This window comes from Hemiscyllium ocellatum, chromosome 30 (assembly GCF_020745735.1).
Source record: "Hemiscyllium ocellatum isolate sHemOce1 chromosome 30, sHemOce1.pat.X.cur, whole genome shotgun sequence".
NCBI classification, from domain to species: domain Eukaryota; kingdom Metazoa; phylum Chordata; class Chondrichthyes; order Orectolobiformes; family Hemiscylliidae; genus Hemiscyllium; species Hemiscyllium ocellatum.
Window position 1 is genome coordinate 6,456,639 of NC_083430.1, and position 21,233 is coordinate 6,477,871.

Sequence of the window (21,233 nt, forward strand, 5' to 3'; positions counted from 1 at the left end):
AGTGGTGTGGATCAGTGATGTGTCCACTGCTTTTTGTCATTTATATAAGTTATTCAGATGTGAATATTGGGGGTACTGTTAGTAAGTCAGCAGATGACACCTAAATTGTCGGTGTAGTGGACAGTGAAGAAGTATCTCCGAGTACAATGGGATCTTGATCAAATGGAGCAAAGGGCTGAGGAGTGGCAGATGGAGTTTAATTTATATAAATGTAAGGTGCTGCACTTTGGAAAGGCAAAACAGGGCAGGACTTATACACTTAATGGTAAGGTTCTGGAGAGTTTTGTCGAACAAAGAGTGCAAGTTTATAGTTCCTTGAAAGTGCAGTCGCAGGTAGACAGGATAATGCAGAAGGCATTTGGTATGCTTGCCTTTATTGGTCACTGTATTGAGTAAAGGAGCTGGGAGGTCATATTGCAACTGTATAGGACATTTGCCAGGCCACTTTTGGAATGCTGTGTTGAATTCTGGTCTCCCAGCTATAGGAAAGGTGTTGTGAAACTTGAAAGGGTTCAGAAAAGATTTGCAAAGCTGTTGCCAGACTTTGAGGGTTTGAGCTATAGAGGGAGGTTAAATAGGCTGGGGCTATTTTCCCTGGAGCATCGGACACTTAGGAGTGATCTTACAGAAGTTTATAAAATCAAGAGGAGCATGAATAGGGTGAATAGCCATAGTCTTTTCCTCAGGATAGGGGAGTCCAAAATTAGAGCACATAGGTTTAAGGTGAGAGGGGAAAGATTTAAAAGGGATCTAAGGGGCAACTTTTTCACACAGAGGGTGGTGCGTGCATGGAATGAGCTGCCAGAGGATGTGGTGGAGCTTGGTATAATTACAGCATTTAAAAAGCATCTGGATGGATATAAGAATAGGAAGGGTGTATGAGGGAGATTAGGCAAATGCTGGCAAATGGGATTAGATTAATTTAGGAGATCTGGTCAGCATGGATGAGTTAGACCGAAGGGTCTGTGTCCATCCTGTGCATCTCTTTGATTCTAAAGATGATAGTTTAGTGGTTAACGTGATTGAGGGCGACCATATCAGTGACTATAGTTTGGTTAGATTTAGTATTGTGATGGAAAAGGACAGATATAAATTAGGATTAAACGTTCTAAAGTGCGAGAACGTAAATTTTACAAAACTAAGAGGTGATTTGGTGGAGTTGAACTGGACAGGGTTGCTAAAGAATAAATCTGTGGTAAACCAGTAGGAGGCATCATTAGTGAGATCCTTGGGGCACAAGCAGACATGCCCCTTCCAAACATAAGAATGGCACTGCCAAATCTAGGGCCCCATGGTTATCTAGAAGAAATATAGAGGAAGATTAAATAGGAAGAGTTTATGAAAGTATATGCTGAGTATATAGGAAGAATTTAATTTTTTTTGTTTCCATATTCACAAAGGATAGGGGTGATGTAGATATAGTAGTCTAAGAGAAGTACTGTGAAATTGTAGACAAAATAACTGTAATAAGAGGAAGTGTTAGAGGAGTCGGAATCCTTGTAAGTGGTTAAGTCGCTGGGACCAGATGAACTGCCCCCTGGAATATTGAAGGTGGTCCATGAGGAAATAGCAGATGTTCTGAGTATCATTTTCCAAACTTCATGAGACACGGATAAGGTGTCAGAGGATTAGAAGAATATAAATGTGGTTCCATTATTTAAAAAATGTACAAAGGAAATGTCAAACAAGTATAGGCCAATTAGTCTTACTTCAATTGTGGGTAAATAGAATAAATCCGAGAGATCAGATAGGCTGTCAATACGAAAGGCACGGATTAGTCAGGGATAATCAGCATGGTTTGTTAAGGGAAGGTCATGCTTTACAAAAGGAAGTGACAAGGAAGATCGATGAGGGTAGTGCAGTGAATGTTGTCCACATGGACTTTAGTAAGATATTTGACAAGGTGCTACATGGCTGACTGGTCAAAAAAAAAGCCCAGGGCAATGTGTCAAATCCGTTCCAAAGCTGGCCTATTAAATGGAAACGAAAGGTAATGGTCAGTGGCCGTCCTTGCAAGTAGAAAGCTGTTTCAACTTGTGTTCTATAGATGTGTTGTGACCCCTGCTGTTTGCTTTATATATTAACAATTTGGAGTTGAACTTGGGGGCACAAATGGGAAATTTGCAGATGACACAAAAAATGACCCTTCAGTAGATAGTTTAGAGGATAGCTATAACCTTTAAAATGATACAGATGGGTTGTTGGTGTGGATGGGAAAGTGGCAGATGGGGTTCAACTTTGATAAGTGTGAGGTAATGTATTTAGGAAGGTTAAACAGTAAAAGGGAATACACAATGAATGGGAATATACTGAGAGGAGTAGATGAAGTGAGAGACCTTGGTGTGCAAGTGCACAGGTCCCTAATGGTAGCAATACAGATAGATAAGGTGGTAAAGAAGGCATATAGAGTGCTGTCCTTCATTGCCTGAGATATAGAATACAAAAGCAGGGATATAATGATGAGACTGTGTATGACATTGGTGAGGCCTCAAGTAGAGTGTGATCCCGTCACCACATTACAGAATGATGTAATTGCTCTGGTCAAGCGTAAAGAATGTTGCCAGGGCTGGAGGGCAGTAGCTGTGATGAGAGACTGGAGAGGGTGGGGTTCCTTTCTTTGGAACAGAGAAGGCTGAGTGGTGACATGATCAAGGTATACAACATTGAGAGGGGTAGAGTTACAGTAGACAGGAACCTGTTTCCCTTGACAGAGAGTTCAAACACCAGGGGGTCATTGATTCAAGCTCAATGGCAGACTGATTAGCAGGGAGATGAGGAAAAACCTTTTTTTACACAGAGGGTGATGGGTGTCTGGAATTCACAGCCTGAGTTGGTGGTGGAGGGAGAGATCCTAAACTCTTTTAAAATGTACCTGGATCTGCACCTTAAATGCTGTAAACTGCACGACTATGGGCCACGTGCAGGAAAATAGGATTAGAAAGGGCATCTGTTGTCTTTGCATTGGCATGGACAGGATGGTCAGAAGGACCCCTCCTGGGTGGTATCATTTTTGTGGCTCTAAAGTTCTAAGACCATAAGATCATATAAAATAGGAACAAGTGTGGGCCATTTGACCCATTGAGCCCTTGATTCAATAGGATCATGGCTGATCTGACAAGTTACCTCAGCAATCAATATATGCAAAGACTCTAGCCCCCAGCTCTCTGTGGGAAGATGTTCCAAAGACTTATAACCCTCTGAGCAAAGAAATTCCTACACAGCTCAATCTTAAATTGACGTCCCTTTAGATTAGATTGCCTACAGTATGGAAACAGGCCCTTCAGCCCAATAAGTCCATACAAACCCTCTGAGGAGTAACCCATACAGACCCATTACCCTACATTTATCCCTGACTCATGCACCTAACATTATGGGCAATTTAGCATGGACAATTCACCTGACCTGTACATCCTCGGATTGGTGGGAGGAAACCCACACAGACACAAGAAAAATGTGCAAACTCCACACAGATAGTAACCCAGGGTGGGAATCGAACCCAGGTCCCTGGCACTGTAAGGATGTAGTGCTAACCACTGAGCCTCTGTGCCACCCCTTTATTCTGCAGTCTTTATTTTAAGACTATATCCTGTGGTCTCACGCTCTCCCACGAGGGGAAGCATCCTCTGACATTCCCTTGTCAAGTTCCTTAAGAATGCTATCTGCTTCAATTAGATTGTCTCTCATTGTTCTACACTCCAGCGAGTAGAGTCCCAATCTGTTTAACCTTTACTCATAAGCCAATCCCTCCAGACCAAGGATCATCCCAGTGAACCTTCTCTCCAATGAAATGATACCTTTCTTTAAATAAGTAAGAACAACATATACAGTTCAAATCACAAACAGAAATTGCTGGAAGGACTCAGCAAGTATGGCTGCATCTGTGGAGACAAAGCAGAGTTAATGTTTCAGATTCGGTGACCCTTCTTCAGAACTTGAAACTTTTTGTTTAATGATTTCAGTCAAACATTGGAGATATCTATTGTCAATGGTCAAACCAGAACCCTCGACAATAATCCTGTAATGAGCCTCTCCACTCAGCTAAGGATTCGTAATGAGGCCAGCCAATTCTTGGAAGTCGTTCTTACACTGATCCCCAATGTGTGATCTCTTTTATCAATGTCTCATTGATTGGTTACATAAGATTGAGAGGTGTAAAGTGTTTCAAATCTTTATCTGATTACAATTTTTATTGTTTTGGAACAGCAGTTTTCATTTCAAAAGATTTGTGAATGCTTTTCTTTTTGGACAGGGCTGTGTGGTTTGTTGTTTCTGGATATATTATGTACTGTACTGAGTGACTGGACATGGAAAGCTACTGATAGTCATGAATTGTCATGGCATGTACAACAGGCCGGGTGGGAGGGGGCATGAGTTAGCACTGAGTTAGAATGGGAGAAACATGAAGAGGGGGCTTGGAACGAACATGAGGATGGGGAAGATATTTTGAACTTAATACTTCAAAAGATTCCTCAATCCAGACCGTGGCTCATAACTCCACCAAGTCGGAAAATTAGCTTTTTTGAATCTTCAGTCATTTTCCAATGAACAGTGACCAAGTTATCAAAACATATTCCAGTGACTTCAGCTTCAAAGCAGAGCAACAATTATGAAGCTTTTGTTAGTCAATCTAACTCCTAAGTTTTAAAAGGAAACATAACTAACTGCCTGTCTTCTCTCAAATTGCTGTTTTTCAAGAGAATTTTGTCTGTGAGAGGCATAAACAATGCTATAAATACAACATCCATTGTGAGCCATTGTGAAGTGCTCTATCTTGGCATTACAGTCTGTATGCCTGGTCACTTTATAACTAAGTAAACTTTAGGTTGATAGATTATATTCAACTGAGATCAACATTGACATAGATAATTGTATTTTATCTTGACCAACTTGAATAATCTTAGCTCATACTTACAAAGCCATGCAGCTCGAGGGCAAGATGAAAAACTCCTAATGGTTTGATCACTCCATGGGCCTGAGTTTGCCCTCCACTGCCTCATACCCTTCCTTAAATAAGGGTGCCTTATTTACAACTCACCAATGCTCAGATTCAGCAAAGTCACTGTTATCTCCACCTCTATTACCTTCAGCAAGTTGGGGTACCAGCCAGCTGGTTGAGGTGAATTATCCATTGTCCAAGCACAGCCAGGCTCTCACAGTTATTTTGCCAATCAGTGTATTCCTTGGGCATTGGCTGTACGATTTCTGCTTCTGCCAATACCATGCCAGCATCCTCTTCCTTTGTAAACACTGATACAAAGCATTTGTTAAACACTCTAGAACTTCCCTACACAGGTCATCTCTTGAACACTATTAAGACCTATCTTTCTCTTCCTACTATTTATATAGCAGGAGAAAATCTTTGCGTTCCCTTTATTAACTATTGTCCTGTTCTCACTTTCCTCTTAAATTAATTGTATTAAACCACTTTTAAAAGGAAATGTTTATGGGATGTGGGCATCACTAACTGGGCAAGCATTTATTGTCCATCCCAGTTGTCCTGGAGAAGGTGGTGGTGAGTTGCCTTCCTGAACTGTTGCAAATGTGAGATGTAGGAAGCCATTAGGGAGCTGTTAGGGAGACACTACCAGGACTTTACAAAGTGACACTGAAGGAATACTGACATATTTTCGAGGCAGTGAATGGCTTGGAAGGGAACTTGCACACTTGGTTACGTTTCCATGTATCCACAACTTGTGTCCTTCCAGGTGGTCTCAGGCATGACTTTAAAAGATACCATTGAATGGGTCTTATTAATTTGGAGATAGTGAGGACTGCAGATGCTGGGAGTCAGAGTTAGTAAAATGTGGTGCTGGAAGAGCACCGCAGGTGAGAAAGCAACAGATGAGCAGGAATATCGACATTTCAGGTCATCAACTTTCCTCCGCTCTTTCAATGTTGTCTGACCTGCTGTGTTTTTCCAGCTCCACATTTTATTGAGCCTTATTAATTTGTTGCAATGCATCACGTAGATGGTATTCACTGCTGCCAGTGTGAATTGGTGATGAAAGGAGTACAAATTTTTCAGATTGTGAATATGATGCCAATTAAGCAGGCTGTCTTGTCCAGGGTAATAGAGTCATAGAGTCATAGAGATGTACAGCATGGAAACAGACCCTTCGGTCCAACCCGTCCATGCCAACCAGATATCCCAACCCAATCTAGTCCCACCTGCCAGCACCCGGCCCATTTCCCTCCAAACCCTTCCTATTTCATATACCCATCCAAATACCTCTTTAAATGTTGCAATTGTACCAGCCTCCACCACATCCTCTGGCAGCTCATTCCATACACGTACCACCCTCTGCGTGAAAAAGTTGCCCCTTAGGTCTCTTTTATATCTTTCCCCTCTCATCCTAAACCTATGCCCTCTAGTTCTGGACTCCCCGACCCCAGGGTAAAGGCTTTGTCTATTTACCCCATCCATGCCCCTCATAATTTTGTAAACCTCTATAAGGTCACCCCTCAGCCTCCGCCGCTCCAGGGAAAACAGCCCCAGCCTGTTCAGCCTCTCCCTGTAGCTCAGATCCTCCAACCCTGGCAACATCCTTGTAAATCTTTTCTGAACCCTTTCAAGTTTCACAACATCTTTCCGATAGGAAAGAGACCAGAATTTCACACAATATTCCAACAGTGGCTTAACCAATGTCCTGTACAGCTGCAACATGACCTCCCAGCTCCTGTACTCAATACTCTGACCAATAAAGGAAAGCATACCAAACGCCTTCTTCACTATCTTATCTCCCTGCGATTGCACTTTCAAGGAACTATGAACCTGCACTCCAAGGTCTCTTTGTTCTGCAACACTCCCTAGGAACTTATCATTCACTGTATAAAACCTGCTAAGATTTGCTTTCCCAAAATGCAGCACCTCACATTTATCTGAATTAAACTCCTTCTGCCATTTCTTAGCCCATTGGTCCATCTGGTCCAGATCCTGTTGTAATCTGAGGTAACCCTCTTCGCTGTCCACTACATCTCCAATTTTGGTGTCATCTGCAAACTTACTAACTGTACCTCTTATGCTCGCATCCAAATCATTTATGTAAATGACAAAAAGTAGAGGACTCAGCACCGATCCTTGTGGCACTCCACTGGTCTCCAGTCTGAAAAACAACCCTCCACCACCACCCTCTGTCTTCTACCTTTGAGCCAGTTCTGTATCCAAAAGGATAGTTCTCCCTGTATTCCATGAGATCTAACCTTGCTAATCAGTCTCCCGGGGGAACCTTGTCGCACATCTTACTGAAGTCCATATAGATCACATCTACCGCTCTGCCCTCATAAATCTTCTTTGTTACTTCTTCAAAAAACTCAATCAAGTTTGTGAGACATGATTTCCCATGCACAAAGCCATGTTGACTATCCCGAATCAGTCCTTGCCTTTCCAAATACATGTACATCCTGTCCCTCAGGATTCCCTCCAACAACTTGCCCACCAGCAAGGTCAGACTCACCGGTCTATAGTTCCCTGGCTTGTCTTTACTGCCCTTTTTAAACAGTGGCACCACGTTTGACAGCTTCCAGTCTTCCGGCACCTAACCTGTGAGTATCGATGATGCAAATATCTCAGCAAGAGGCCCAGCAATCACTTCTCTAGCTTCCCACAGAGTTCTCAGTTACACATGATCAGGTCCTGGGGATTTATCCACCTTTAACCATTTCAAGACATCCAGCAGTTCCTCCTCTGTAATCTGGACATTTTGCAAGATGTCACCATCTATTTCCCTACAGTCTATATCTTCCATATCCTTTTCCACAGTAAATTTTTATTGCTGATATTAACCCTCTCGTACGATGATCACATTTATCCAAGTGATCCCCATAGACACTCCCCAGCATGAGATCTAACAATCCTTCCATCAAACTGGACCAAGAACTTAAGGACAAGAAAAGTCTCCTGTGAAAATCCTGCTGTTCACCTTGGATGAAATGATTGCGATCATGGCTATTTTGGCCTTCATCTCCACTTTCTCACCCAACCCCACATCTCCAGATGCCCTGAGAGACCAACGATTTGTCAATCCTGGCCTGAAACATATTCAGCGATGGAGAATCTATAACCCTCTGAGACACAGAATCTCGAAGGTTCACCGCCTTGACTCTAATATTGCAGAGAAGGTGAACAGGGCATCCTGTTCTCAGTAGATGTTGAAACAAGAAAGTATGCAACAGATTTAAGGGTTTATACAAGAAATGCAAAGTGGCTGTGAGAAAAGAACAATTTTCTGCAACAAGTGTTACCAAAACTCACGGTCTCTTAGCCAAGAGATAATCAACATTCAAAATAGAAACCGAAAATTAACTTGTAGGGCTACAGGGTTTGAGCAGGGCAATGGCATTAATTGGATCACTTTGCAGAGAGTTAACATGACTCAGTGGGCTGAATGGCCTCCTTTGCACTGTACTGATGCTGTGTTGCTACAACATTGGCATGATTGTGTTTTCTTTACAAACTGAGTTTACTGTGCATGCAGTCTTTGTGTATGCTGTATGAAGAGTAATAGATGAATATTTATGCACTTATCACAAAATGCACATCGTTGTAATACATAACATTCTCCATTCTCTTCTACCAAGCAGAAAATTCCAATGTGAACAGGCTAAACTGTTTAGTCAGATTTATTACAGGTTATGAAATTAACAGGTCACTTACTTCATAAATGATGAAACAATGCTTAAACTGGAACCATTGGCAAGCCAATAATACAGATATCATTTTACCAGCATTTAAGGAGCAAAGGAATTCAGGATGAAACACTCTGTTTCCTTTTGCAGTGCTTAGTAATGATGAGAAATATTCAGTTCCTTTGCAAGAGCAAATAATTAAAGGAGAATTTCACAGTCACTCTTCATATCAAGAGTCATTGAAGGTTTAGATGGTCTCTCCAGGTACAGGAGAGTGACAGTAGGATCACACATTGCCAGATGAGAGGGGGACCATCCCACAAAAGAAAATGATAGGATACACGTACAGTTACAACTGCAAACTGTCAAACAGTACAGCAGATTCAGAGGTTTGTGTGGAATGCTATTACACAATTAATCAAGCATTGTAAGAAAGTCACATATCTTGACTACAATCTTGATAGTCTGATATTCTTACAAATTGTTCAGCAAACTGACCAGCCTCCCATGGACAGTGTCCGCTGTAAACTCAGTGAGGAAGGCCAGCTCCTAAAGTCTCCATGAATCACTTTCAAATACCAGATCATAGAGATCCCATTAGCATGAAGTCTTCAGGTTTCTATACAAATACACTGCACACAGTGCTAGCATTCATAGGCATAAGCACTGATTGGTTCCTCTTACTGAAGTGCTGGGATATGCTTATCCCCCAGCCCCCTTCGCTGACCCCTCTGAGGTCAAAAAGGCTCATGGGACTGATTGCCCCTCAGGGGATTGTGGGGCCATCAGTGTCTACGGGACCCCCAGGCTGTCCCTGACTGCCTCTGGCAATTCTGGGTAAGGCTTGGTCATAGTGTGGTTCCCAGAGGTTCAGGGGAAGCTGCTCTAACAGGATGTCAAATTGCTACAGTCCTTACATCATAAACGCAGCAGATGATCAGGAGAGAAACACCCTAACCAGACTTTCCACTATCCCAGAGAAATTCTCCCCCATCATTTTCCCTTAATAATCAAGGTTTCTTTCAAGGACTGTATCATTCCATACATCAATCCCATTAGGTCCTTTCCTCAATGCAACACTCATATAGCCCTGTTCATAACTCTCTGGGATTCAATCAGTACACAAGTGGGGACTTACTCAGTGGGTCTGATGAGTGACAAACTTCCCAACTTCACGATTAAAGAACCCGTTGGACTTCGAACTTTCTTCACTGCTGGTGTCTTAAAAAGCGAGAACCTCCTGAGCAAATTAAAACCTGTGGGGAAAGACAGACAGAACTTTAATAAAAGGTAACTACTTGGATGGCAGGACTCTATAAGTTCCTCATGTTATAATCTCAGCTGATGGTGACACTGGACAAGTCAGATCCCAGAGTTAAACCTGGTTTGACAGAGCTGAAGATTAATTTTGCCACTGGTCACTATAGTAGTTAGTCATCGAACATATTCATTTGTGGCTACCAATGTAAAGGCTGTCTCAGAGAGGAGTACTTTTAACATGAATAAGGGTATCAAAGACAGAAGTTAGCCAGTAATGTATCACTTCCGAGAGACATAGATTGAAATCAAAGATTTAATTGTTGACAGTACCAACTGCCTACTCATGCTGTCATGTGATTCTTGGTTCCAGAATAGCTAATGGCAGATTCCGGTGGGATTGAGGCCCATTCTGGGGATTAAGGGGTGACTCTGAAGTGTGGGACTGTACCTGAAACATTAACATAGTGCTCTTGGTTCTGTAATTTCCATCCATCACCATGTACACGAGGGCATGGAATATCTAGAGAAAGTAAAGCTCCATCAGTGACTCCAAAAGCTGTTACTGCAACAATCTAAATTTATATACAGTAACAACTCACATTTATATACCAACATTCACAAACCCAGGACATTGCAAACACTTCTCTATCAATTAAATACTCCTGAAATATTGGGAAAACTTATCAGTGATGCCCTTCTGGTTGGATGTTCTGCAAAGCATCAGATAGCTAGGCCTCCATATGAAGAGGGGGCCTGGGAACTATATCCTTGCAGATATCAGCATGTTCTGGAAAAAGCAGACATCAGGGAGAAAGGCATTTGCTGGAGATGTTTAAAAATTAAAGAGGGATGACTACTCCAACCTGAACATTGACCTCTGACCCTGACCGCTACCACCTGAACTCTGACCCTGACCCCTACTCCCAAAGACTTACCTCTGATCTGACGCCTATCTTCTGAACACTGACTTCTGATCCTGACCCCTGCTCTCTAACACTGACCTCTGATCCCAGCCCCACCCCCGAACACTGACCTCTGATCCCCCCAGAACCCTGACCTCTGATCCTGACCCCACTCCCTCGACCACTGTCCTTTGGTTCTGATCTCTGCCCCATGAACACTGACCTCTGATCCTGACCTTTACCCCCTGCACACTGACCTCTGATCCTGACCATTACATACTGAGCACTGACCTCTATCCTGACCCCTGCTCTGTAGTCACTGAACCCTCTTGGACAGCAGTAAATGTCCAGTCCCATGGTCTTACCTCTGTGTTTTTTCACTCTGCCTCCGGTCACTGTCTGAACACTGACGAACACCCACAGGATGGTGATCCAAATAGTCCACATTCTGCACCAATATCTGTCAACAACGTTTAACCATCACCTGGAAATGTGACATGTTGGAGAGAAAGACAGGTTACTGGGAACTCTGAATCAAACAACATCGGCCAATTCAGCCCATCGTTCCTGTGCCATTCCCATTTCACTCTCTTCCCCATTCCCCATAGTCCACTTCCAGCATTTTCCTAATTTTGTCTTGAATCTGTTTCCAGCTCCCTGTCATCTCATAGCACAATAACTCAGTGTTGGAAATGTTTTCTTTTCTCTACTTTTTTGGCAATGAGCTGAAACCAGTCTTGCCTCCAGCCTCCAGCCAATGCAAACCATTTTTCCCAATTTACTTCATTTCAGCCCTTCAGGATTTTGAACAACTCTTGCCAAATGTTCCCAGGAGCCTCTGCAGGGTAGGTAACCATATGAACACTGAGAATGTCAGCATTGTATTTCAATAGGGGAAGGCATTGAGCTGGGTCACATTCTTTCCTCCAACTTCTCTACCCCACTTCAGCCAGGATACTGCCAGACAATGGAATTGGCAACAGCTTAGAGTGACAAGCAACCCAACAGGTACGTTGCACAAGGCAGGAGGGAAAATCAGGAACATTATTGTGCACAGGTACCAGGATAACAAGAGGATTTGCTGCTCCCCTAGCCAAGGTGTTCCAGTACAGTTACAATCCTGGCATTTATTTTTGTTTAGTAGCAGGAAGAGAGGGAGTGACAACCAGGGGACTACAGGGAAGGTAAATTACTGCTTTAACAACCTACCTCACGAATAGGTGGAGCGTATGCTGAGCAGGAGGGGACTGGTGAGTAAGTAAAGTAATATATTTGGGTGGTTGCATTACCCGAAACACTACTCAGGCAGTGTCTCCCACCCATCCTCCTCCTCCTCCTCTTCCAAGTGAAAAAAAGGGTTCTGTGCATCGTATTGGTGAGGCAACTAGTCTTTTCTTCTCTTTATTTTTCAATTGTCTCTTTGGGAATTTAGAATAGTGGGAATGGAGGTTAGGGCAGTTGAATGTTCCTCCTGCAGAATGTGGGAGTTAAGAGTCACCACTAATGTCCCCCCTGACTTCCTCTCCGGGAAGTACACCCAACTCCAGCTCCTCGGAAACCGTGTTAGGAACTGGAGCTGGAGCTGGATGCACTTAGGATCATTCCGGTGGTGGAGGGGGTTATAGAGGGGAGTTACAGGGAGGTAAAAAGCAGATGGGTTACAGTGAGGGGATGGAAAGGGGATGGACAGGCAGTGCAGTGATCCCCTGTGGCCGATTCCCTCAAGTGTACAGTTTTGGATACTATTGGAGGGGGAATGACATACCGGGGTAAGGTCTCTGGCACTGAGTCGATCCCTGTTGCTCAGAAGGGAAGGGGGGAGATGAGCAGAGCATTCGTCACTGGGGACTCCATAGTTAGAGAGACAGACAGGAGGTTCTGTGGGAATGAGAGAGACTCATGGTTAGTGTGTTGCCTCCTAGGTACCAGGGTTCGTGATGTCTCAGATTGTGTTTTGGGGAACCTGGAGGGGTTTTGGTGATGGTAACCACAATTCAGTTATGTTTACTTTAGCAATGTTAATGGATATGTATATATCGCAGACAAGAGTTATAGTCAGGAAAAGGCTATTATGATGTGATTCAGCAAAATTTAGGATGCATCAGAATGGGAATGAAACTGCAAAGCACAATTGAAATGTGGAGCTAATTCAAGGAACAGCTACTGCGTGTCCTTGATAAGCATGTACCTGTCAGGCAGGGAGGAAGTGGTCGAGCGAAGGAGCCATGGTTTAATAAAGAAGTTGAACCTCTTGTCAAGAGGAAGAAAGAGGATTATGCTAGGATGAGATGTGAAGGCTCAGTTAGGGCACTTGAGAATTACAAGTTAGCCAGGAAAGGTCAAAAGAGAATGAGAGCTAAGAAGAGACAGGAGGGGACATGAGAAGTGGTTGGCAGATAGGATCAAGGAAAACCCTAAAGCTTTCTATAGGTATGTCAGGAATAAAAGAGCAACTAGAGTAAGATTAGGCCAATCGAGGCCCTCATGGGAAGTTGTGCGATGAGTCTGAGGACATAGGAGAGGTGCTAAATGAATATTTTTTGTCAGTACTCACACTGGAAAAAGACAATGTTGTTGAGGAGAATACTGAGATACAGGCTGTGAGATTAAAAGGGATTGTGGTTCACAAGGAGGAGGTGTTAGCAATTCTGGAAAGTGTGAAAACAGGTAAATCTCTCGGGTGGATGGGATTTATCCTCGGATACTCTGGGAAGCTAGGGAGGAGATTGCCGAACCTATTCAGGGCGGCACGGTGGCACAGTGGTTAGCACTGCTGCCTCACAGCGCCAGGGACCTGGGTTCAATTCCCACCTCAGGCGACTGACTGTGTGGAGTTTGCACATTCTCCCCGTGTCTGCGTGGGTTTCCTCCGGGTGCTCCGGTTTCCTCCCACAGTCACAAAGATGTGCGGGTCAGGTGAATTGGCCAAGCTAAATTGCCCGTAGTGTTAGGTAAGGGGTAAATGTAGGGGTATGGGTGGGTTGCGCTTCGGTGGGTCGGTGTGGACTTGTTGGGCCAAAGGGCCTGTTTCCACACTGTAAGTCTAATCTTTATGTCATCATTGTCTATAGAATACTGCCAGAAACTAGAGGATAGCAAATGTTGTTCCCTTGTTCAAGAAGGAGAGTAGATACAACCCTGGTAATTATAGACTAGTGAGTCCTACTTCGATTCTGGGTGAAGTATTGGAAAAGATTATAAGAGATAGGATTTATAATCATCTAGAAAGGAATAAGTTGATTAGGGATAGTCAACGTGGTTTTGTGAAGGATAGTTGTGCCTCACAAACCTTATTGAGTTCTTTGAGAAGGTGATCAAACAGGTGGATGAGGATAAAGTGGTTGATGTGGTGTATATGGATATCAGTAAAGCATTCATAGAACATAGAACATAGAAAGATACAGCGCAGTACAGGCCCTTCGGCCCTCGATGTTGCGCCGACCGAATCCTACCTAACCTACACTAGCCCAATAACTTCCAAATGCCTATCCAATGCCTGCTTAAATGACCATAAAGAGGGAGTGTCCACCACTGCTACTGGCAGGGCATTCCATGAACTCACAACCCGCTGTGTAAAGAATCTACCCCTAACATCTGTCCTATACCTACCACCCCTTAATTTAAAGCTGTGTCCCCTAGTAACACCTGACTCCATTAGCGGTAAAAGGATCTCAGTGTCGACCCTATCTAAACCCCTAATCATCTTATACACTTCTATCAGATCTCCCCTAAACCTTCTCTTCTCCAATGAGAACAGCCTCAAGTGCCTCAGCCTTTCCTCATAAGATTTTCCTACCATTCCAGGCAACATCCTGGTAAACCTCCTCTGCACTCGTTCCAATGCCTCCACATCCTTCCTATAGTATGGCGACCAAAACTGCACACAATACTCCAGATGAGGCCGCACCAGAGTCTTATACAGTTGCAACATGACCTCAGGACTCCGGAACTCAATTCCTCTACCAATAAAGCCCAGTACACCATATGCCTTCCTCACAGCACTATTTACCTGGGTGGCAACTTTCAGAGATCTGTGTACATGGACACCAAGATCCCTCTGCTCATCCACACTACCAAGTAGCCTACCATTAGCCCAGTAATCCATCTTCTTGTTACTCCTACCAAAGTGAATGACTTCACACTTAGCTACATTGAATTCCATTTGCCACATTTCTGCCCAGCTCTGCAACTTATCTATATCCCGCTGTAACCTACCACTTCCTTCCTCACTATCCACAACTCCACCGACTTTTGTGTCATCCGCAAACTTGCTTACCCAGCTTTCAAGCCCTTCCTCTAGATCATTTATAAAGATAACAAAAAGCAATGGTCCCAAAACAGATCCTTGTGGTACACCGCTAGTAACTGCACTCCAAGATGAACATAGTCCATCAACTACTACCCTCTGTCTCCTTCCAGCCAGCCAATTCCTAATCCAAACCTCTAATGTATCCTCAATGCCATACCTCCGTAGTTTTACCATTAGCCTACCATGGGGAACCTTATCGAACGCCTTACTAAAATCCATATACACAACATCTACTGCTTTACCCTCGTCCACTTCCTTAGTCACCTTCTCAAAGAACTCAATAAGGTTTGTGAGGCACGACCTGCCCTTCACAAAACCATGCTGGCTATCCTTGATCACGTTATTCCTATCCAGATGTTCATAAATCTTATCCCTTACCATTCTCTCTAAGACTTTGCCCACCACTGAAGTCAGACTCACTGGCCTATAGTTACTAGGGCTATCCCTACTCCCTTTCTTGAACAAGGGGACCACATTCGCTATCCTCCAGTCCTCTGGTACTATTCCCGTAGACAATGACGACATAAAAATCCAGGCCAATGGCTCTGCTATCTCCATTCGATAGGGTTCCCATGGTCGGCTTTTGCAGGAAATACGGAAGCATGGGATCGAGGGGGATTTAGCGGTTTGGATCAGAAATTGGCTAGCTGAAAGAAGACAGAGGGTGATGGTTGATGGGAAATGTTCATCCTGGAGTTCAGTTACTAATAGTGTACCGCAAGGATCTGTTTTGGGGCCAATGCGGTTTGTCAGTTTTATAAATGATCTGGATGAGGGCGTAGAAAGATGAGTTTGTAAATTTGCAGATATGACTAGGTCAGTGGAGTTGTGGACTGTGCCGAAGGATGTTGCAGGTTACAGAGAGACATAGATAAGCTGCAGAGCTGGGCTGAGAGGTAGCAAATGGAGTTTAATGTGGAAAGGTGTGAGGTGATTCACTTTGGAAGAAGCAACAGGAATAAAGAGTATTGGGCTAGTGGTAAGATTCGTGGTAGTGTGGATGAGCAGAGAGATCTCAGTGTCCATGTACATAGTTCCCTGAAAGATGCCACCCAGGTTGATAGGGTTGTTAAGAAGGCATACGGTGTATTAGCTTTTATTGGCATGGGGAATGAGTATTGGAGTCATGAGATCATGCTGCAGCCGTACAAAACTCTGGTGTGGCCACACTTGGAGTATTGCCTACAGTTCCAGTTGCCGCATTATAGGAAGGATGTGGAAACTTTGGAAAGTGTTCAGAGGCAATTTATTAGGATGTTGCCTGTAATGGAGGGAAGGTCCTATGAGGAAAAGCTGAGGGACTTGAAGCTATTTTCAGCTGATTAGAAGGTTGAGAGGTGACTTAATTGCGACATCAGATAATCAGAGGGTTAGATAGGGTGAACAGTGAGAGCCTTTTTCCTCGGATGGTGATGGCTAGCATGAGGGGCCATAGCTTTAAATTGAGGGATAATAGATATAGGACAGATGTCAAAGGTAGTTGCTTTACTCTGAGACTAATAGGGGTGTGGAATGTCCTACCTACAACAGTAGTAGACTTGCCAACTTTAAGCACATTTAAATGGTCATTGGAGAAACGTGAATGAAAATGAAATATTATAGGCATAATGGGCTTCAGGTTGGTTCCACAGGTCGGTGAAACATCGAGGGCCTAAGAGCTTGTACTGTGCTGGAATGTTCTATGTTCTAATGTGGAAAATTGTCCACGAAATGCGTAACAAAACCAGCATGGCCAACAACCACCAACTCATTCTACTCTCGATCATGAAAGGGGTTGGTGATAGTGCTGTTAAACAGCACTTCCAAAGGAATAATCTACTTACTGATGCCCAGTTTGGGTTCTATAGAACATAGAAAAATACAGCGCAGTACAGGCCCTTTGGCCCTCGATGTTGCGCCGACCCAAGCCGACCTAACCTACACTAGCCCATTATCCTCCATATGCCTATCCAATGCCTGTTTAAATGCCCATAAAGAGGAAGAGTAAAAAATGAGGTCTGCAGATGCTGGAGATCACAGTTGAAAATGTGTTGCTGGTTAAAGCACAGCAGGTCAGGCAGCATCCAAGGAATAGGAAATTCGACGTTTCGGGCATAAGCCCTTCATCAGGAATGAGGAGAGGGTGCCAGGCAGGCTAAGATAAAAGGTAGGGAAGGAGGGACTTGGGGGAGGGGCGATGGAGATGTGATAGGTGGAAGGAGGTCAAGGTGAGGGTGATAGGCCGGAGTGGGGTGGGGGCGGAGAGGTTAGGAAGAAGATTGCAGGTTAGGAGGGCGGTGCTGAGTTGAGGGAACCGACTGAGACAAGGTGGGGGGAGGGGAAATGAGGAAACTGGAGAAATCGGAGTTCATCCCTTGTGGGTGGAGGGTTCCCAGGCGGAAGATGAGGTGCTCCTCCTCCAACCGTCGTGTTGTTATGTTCTGCCGGTGGAGGAGACCAAGGAACTGCATGTCCTCGGTGGAGTGGGAGGGAGAATTAAAGTGTTGAGCCACGGGGTGGTTGGGTTGGTTGGTCCGGGCGTCCCTGAGGTGTTCTCTGAAGCGTTCCGCAAGTAAGTGGCCCGTCTCCCTAATGTAGAGGAGGCCACATTGGGTGCAGCGGATGCAATAGATGATGTGTGTGGAGGTACAGGTGAACTTGTGGCGGATATGGAAGGATCCCTTGGGGCCTTGGAGGGAAGTGAGGGAGGAGGTGTGGGCGCAAGTTTTACATTTCCTGCGGTTGCAGGGGAAGGTGCCGGGAGTGGAGGTTGGGTTGGTGGGGGGTGTGGACCTGACGAGGGAGTCACGAAGTGAGTGGTCTTTGCGGAACGCTGATAGGGGAGGGGAGGGAAATATATCCCTGGTAGTGGGGTCCGTTTGGAGGTGGCGGAAATGACGGCGGATGATACGTTGTATACGGAGGTTGGTGGGGTGGTAGGTGAGAACCAGTGGGGTTCTGTCTTGGTGGCGGTTGGAGGAGCAGGGCTCAAGGGCGGAGGAGCGGGAAGTGGAGGAGATGCGGTGGAGGGCATCGTCGATCACGTTTGGGGGGAATCTGCGGTTCTTGAAGAAGGCGGCCATCTGGGCTGTGCGGTGTTGGAACTGGTCCTCCTGGGAGCAGATGCGGCAGAGACGAAGGAATTGGGAATATGGGATGGAGTTTTTACAGGGGTCAGGGTGGGAGGAGGTGTAGTCCAGATAGCTTTGGGAGTCAGTCGGTTTGTAGTAGATGTCTGTGTTGAGTCGGTCGCCTGAGATAGAAATGGAAAGGTCTAGGAAGGGGAGCGAGGAGTCTGAGACAGTCCAGGTGAATTTGAGGTCGGGATGGAAGGTGTTAGTAAAGTTGATGAACTGTTCAACCTCCTCGTGGGAGCACGAGGCAGCGCCGATACAGTCATCGATGTAGCGGAGGAAAAGGTGGGGGTTGGTGCCAGTGTAGATGCGGAAGATGGACTGTTCCACATATCCTACGAAGAGACAGGCATAGCTGGGGCCCATGCGGGTGCCCATGGCAACTCCTTTAGTTTGGAGGAAGTGGGAGGATTGAAAAGAGAAGTTATTCAGGGTGAGGACCAGTTCAGTCAGTCGAAGGAGGGTGTCAGTGGAAGGGTACTGGTTGGTGCGGCGGGAAAGGAAGAAGCGGAGGGCTTTGAGTCCTTCGTGATGGGGGATGGAGGTGTACAGGGACTGGATGTCCATCGTGAAAATAAGGCGTTGGGGACCGGGGAAGCGAAAATCCTGGAGGAGGTGGAGGGCGTGGGTGGTGTCCCGAACATAGGTGGGGAGTTCTTGGACTAAAAGGGGACAGAACCGTGTCGAGGTACGCGGAGATGAGTTCAGTGGGGCAGGAGCAGGCTGAGACAATGGGTCGGTCGGGGCATTCAGGTTTGTGGATTTTGGGCAGGAGGTAGAAACGGGCGGTGCGGGGTTGTGGGACTATGATGCCAACTCGCTGACACCTCCTCTTATCGCCCCCTCAACCACGACCCCACCTCCCACCACCAAACCATCATCTCCCAGACCATCCATAACCTCATCACCTCAGGGGATCTCCCATCCACCACCTCCAACCTCATAGTCCCACAACCCCGCACCGCCCGTTTCTACTTCCTGCCCAAAATCCACAAACCTGACTGCCCCGGCCGACCCATTGTCTCAGCCTGCTCCTGCCTCACCGAACTCATCTCCGCATACCTCCGCATGTCCCCTTTAGTCCAAGAACTCCCCACCTACATTCGGGACACTACCCACGCCCTCCACCTCCTCCAGGATTTTCGCTTCCCTGGTCCCCAACGCCTTATTTTCACGATGGACATCCAGTCCCTGTACACCTCCATCCCCCATCACGAAGGACTCAAAGCCCTCCGCTTCTTCCTTTCCCGCCGCACCAACCAGTACCCTTCCACTGACACCCTCCTTCGACTGACGGAACTGGTCCTCACCCTGAATAACTTCTCTTTTCAATCCTCCCACTTCCTCCAAACTAAAGGAGTTGCCATGGGCACCCGCATGGGCCCCAGCTATGCCTGTCTCTTCGTAGGATATGTGGAACAGTCCATCTTCCGCAACTACACTGGCACCACCCCCCACCTTTTCCTCCGCTACATCGATGACTGTATCGGCGCTGCCTCGTGCTCCCACGAGGAGGTTGAACAGTTCATCAACTTTACTAACACCTTCCATCCCGACCTCAAATTCACCTGGACTGTCTCAGACTCCTCGCTCCCCTTCCTAGACCTTTCCATTCCTATCTCAGGCGACCGATTCAACACAGACATCTACTACAAACCGACGGACTCCCACAGCTATCTGGACTACACCTCCTCCCACCCTGCCCCCTGTAAAAACTCCATCCCATATTCCCAATTCCTTCGTCTCCGCCGCATCTGCTCCCAGGAGGACCAGTTCCAACACCGCACAGCCCAGATGGCCTCCTTCTTCAAGGACCGCAGATTCTCCCAAACATGATCGACGATGCCCTCCACCGCATCTCCTCCACTTCCCGCTCCTCCACCCTTGAACCCCGCTCCTCCAACCGCCACCAAGACAGAACCCCACTGGTTCTCACTTACCACCCCACCAACCTCCGTATACAACGTATCATCCGCCGTCATTTCCGCCACCTCCAAACGGACCCCACTACCAGGGATATATTTCCCTCCCCTCCCCTATCAGCGTTCCGCAAAGACCACTCACTACGTGACTCCCTCGTCAGGTCCACACCCCCTACCAACCCAACCTCCACTCCCGGCACCTTCCCCTGCCACCGCAGGAAATGTAAAACTTGCGCCCACACCTCCTCCCTCACTTCCCTCCAAGGCCCCAAGGGATCCTTCCATATCCGCTACAAGTTCACCTGTACTTCCACACACATCTATTGTATCCGCTGCACCCGATGTGGCCTCCTCTACATTGGGGAGACGGGCCGCTTACTTGTGGAACGCTTCAGAGAACACCTCAGGGACGCCCGGACCAACCAACCCAACCACCCCGTGGCTCAACACTTTAATTCTCCCTCCCACTCCACCGAGGACATGCAGTTCCTTGGTCTCCTCCATCGACAGAACATAACAACACGACGGCTGGAGGAGCGGCGCCTCATCTTCCGCCTGGGAACCCTCCAACCACAAGGGATGAACTCAGATTTCTCCAGTTTCCTCATTTCCCCTCCCCCCACCTTGTCTCAGTCGGTTCCCTCCACTCAGCACCGCCCTCCTAACCTGCAATCTTCTTCCTAACCTCTCCGCCCTATCACCCTCACCTTGACCTCCTTCCACCTATCACATAAAGAGGAAGAGTCCACCACTGCTAGGTTCTGTCAAGGCCACACAATTCCTGACCTCAGTCTAGCCTTAGTACAAACATGGACAAAAGAGCTAAATTCAAGAGGTAAGTTGAGAGTGACAGCCCTTGAAATCAAGTTTGTATTTGACTGAGTGAGACATCAAGGACCCCTCGCAACACTGGAGTCAATGGTAATGGAGGAAAGCTTTTCACAGGTTGACATCATACTCGGCACATAAGATGGTTGTGGCTGTTAGACATCAGTCATATCAGCTCCAGGACCATCTGTGCAGGAGTTCTTGCAGGGTAGTGTCTTCGGCTCAACCATCTGCTGCTTTATCAATGACCTTCACTCTATCATAAAGGTCAGAA

General features: G+C 45.9%; 1 protein-coding gene across 3 annotated transcripts in view; it reads right to left on the reverse strand.

The window, feature by feature from the left end:
* The window catches only part of col16a1 (collagen, type XVI, alpha 1), a 330,536-nt gene that overhangs the window by 265,659 nt on the left and 43,644 nt on the right, over positions 1 to 21,233 (reverse strand). For 2 of the 3 annotated variants that reach the window (XM_060847623.1, XM_060847622.1), the window contains exons 2-4: positions 11,153 to 11,271; positions 10,334 to 10,405; positions 9,764 to 9,881 (exon numbers count right to left, since the gene is read on the reverse strand). In XM_060847623.1, the coding sequence (XP_060703606.1) occupies positions 9,764 to 9,881; positions 10,334 to 10,405; positions 11,153 to 11,234 (272 nt within the window). In that variant the 5' untranslated portion in view covers positions 11,235 to 11,271. Of the gene's footprint in view, positions 1 to 9,763; positions 9,882 to 10,333; positions 10,406 to 11,152; positions 11,272 to 12,552; positions 12,643 to 21,233 lie in introns of those variants that run through there. The other variant, XM_060847624.1, reaches the window with a different exon arrangement.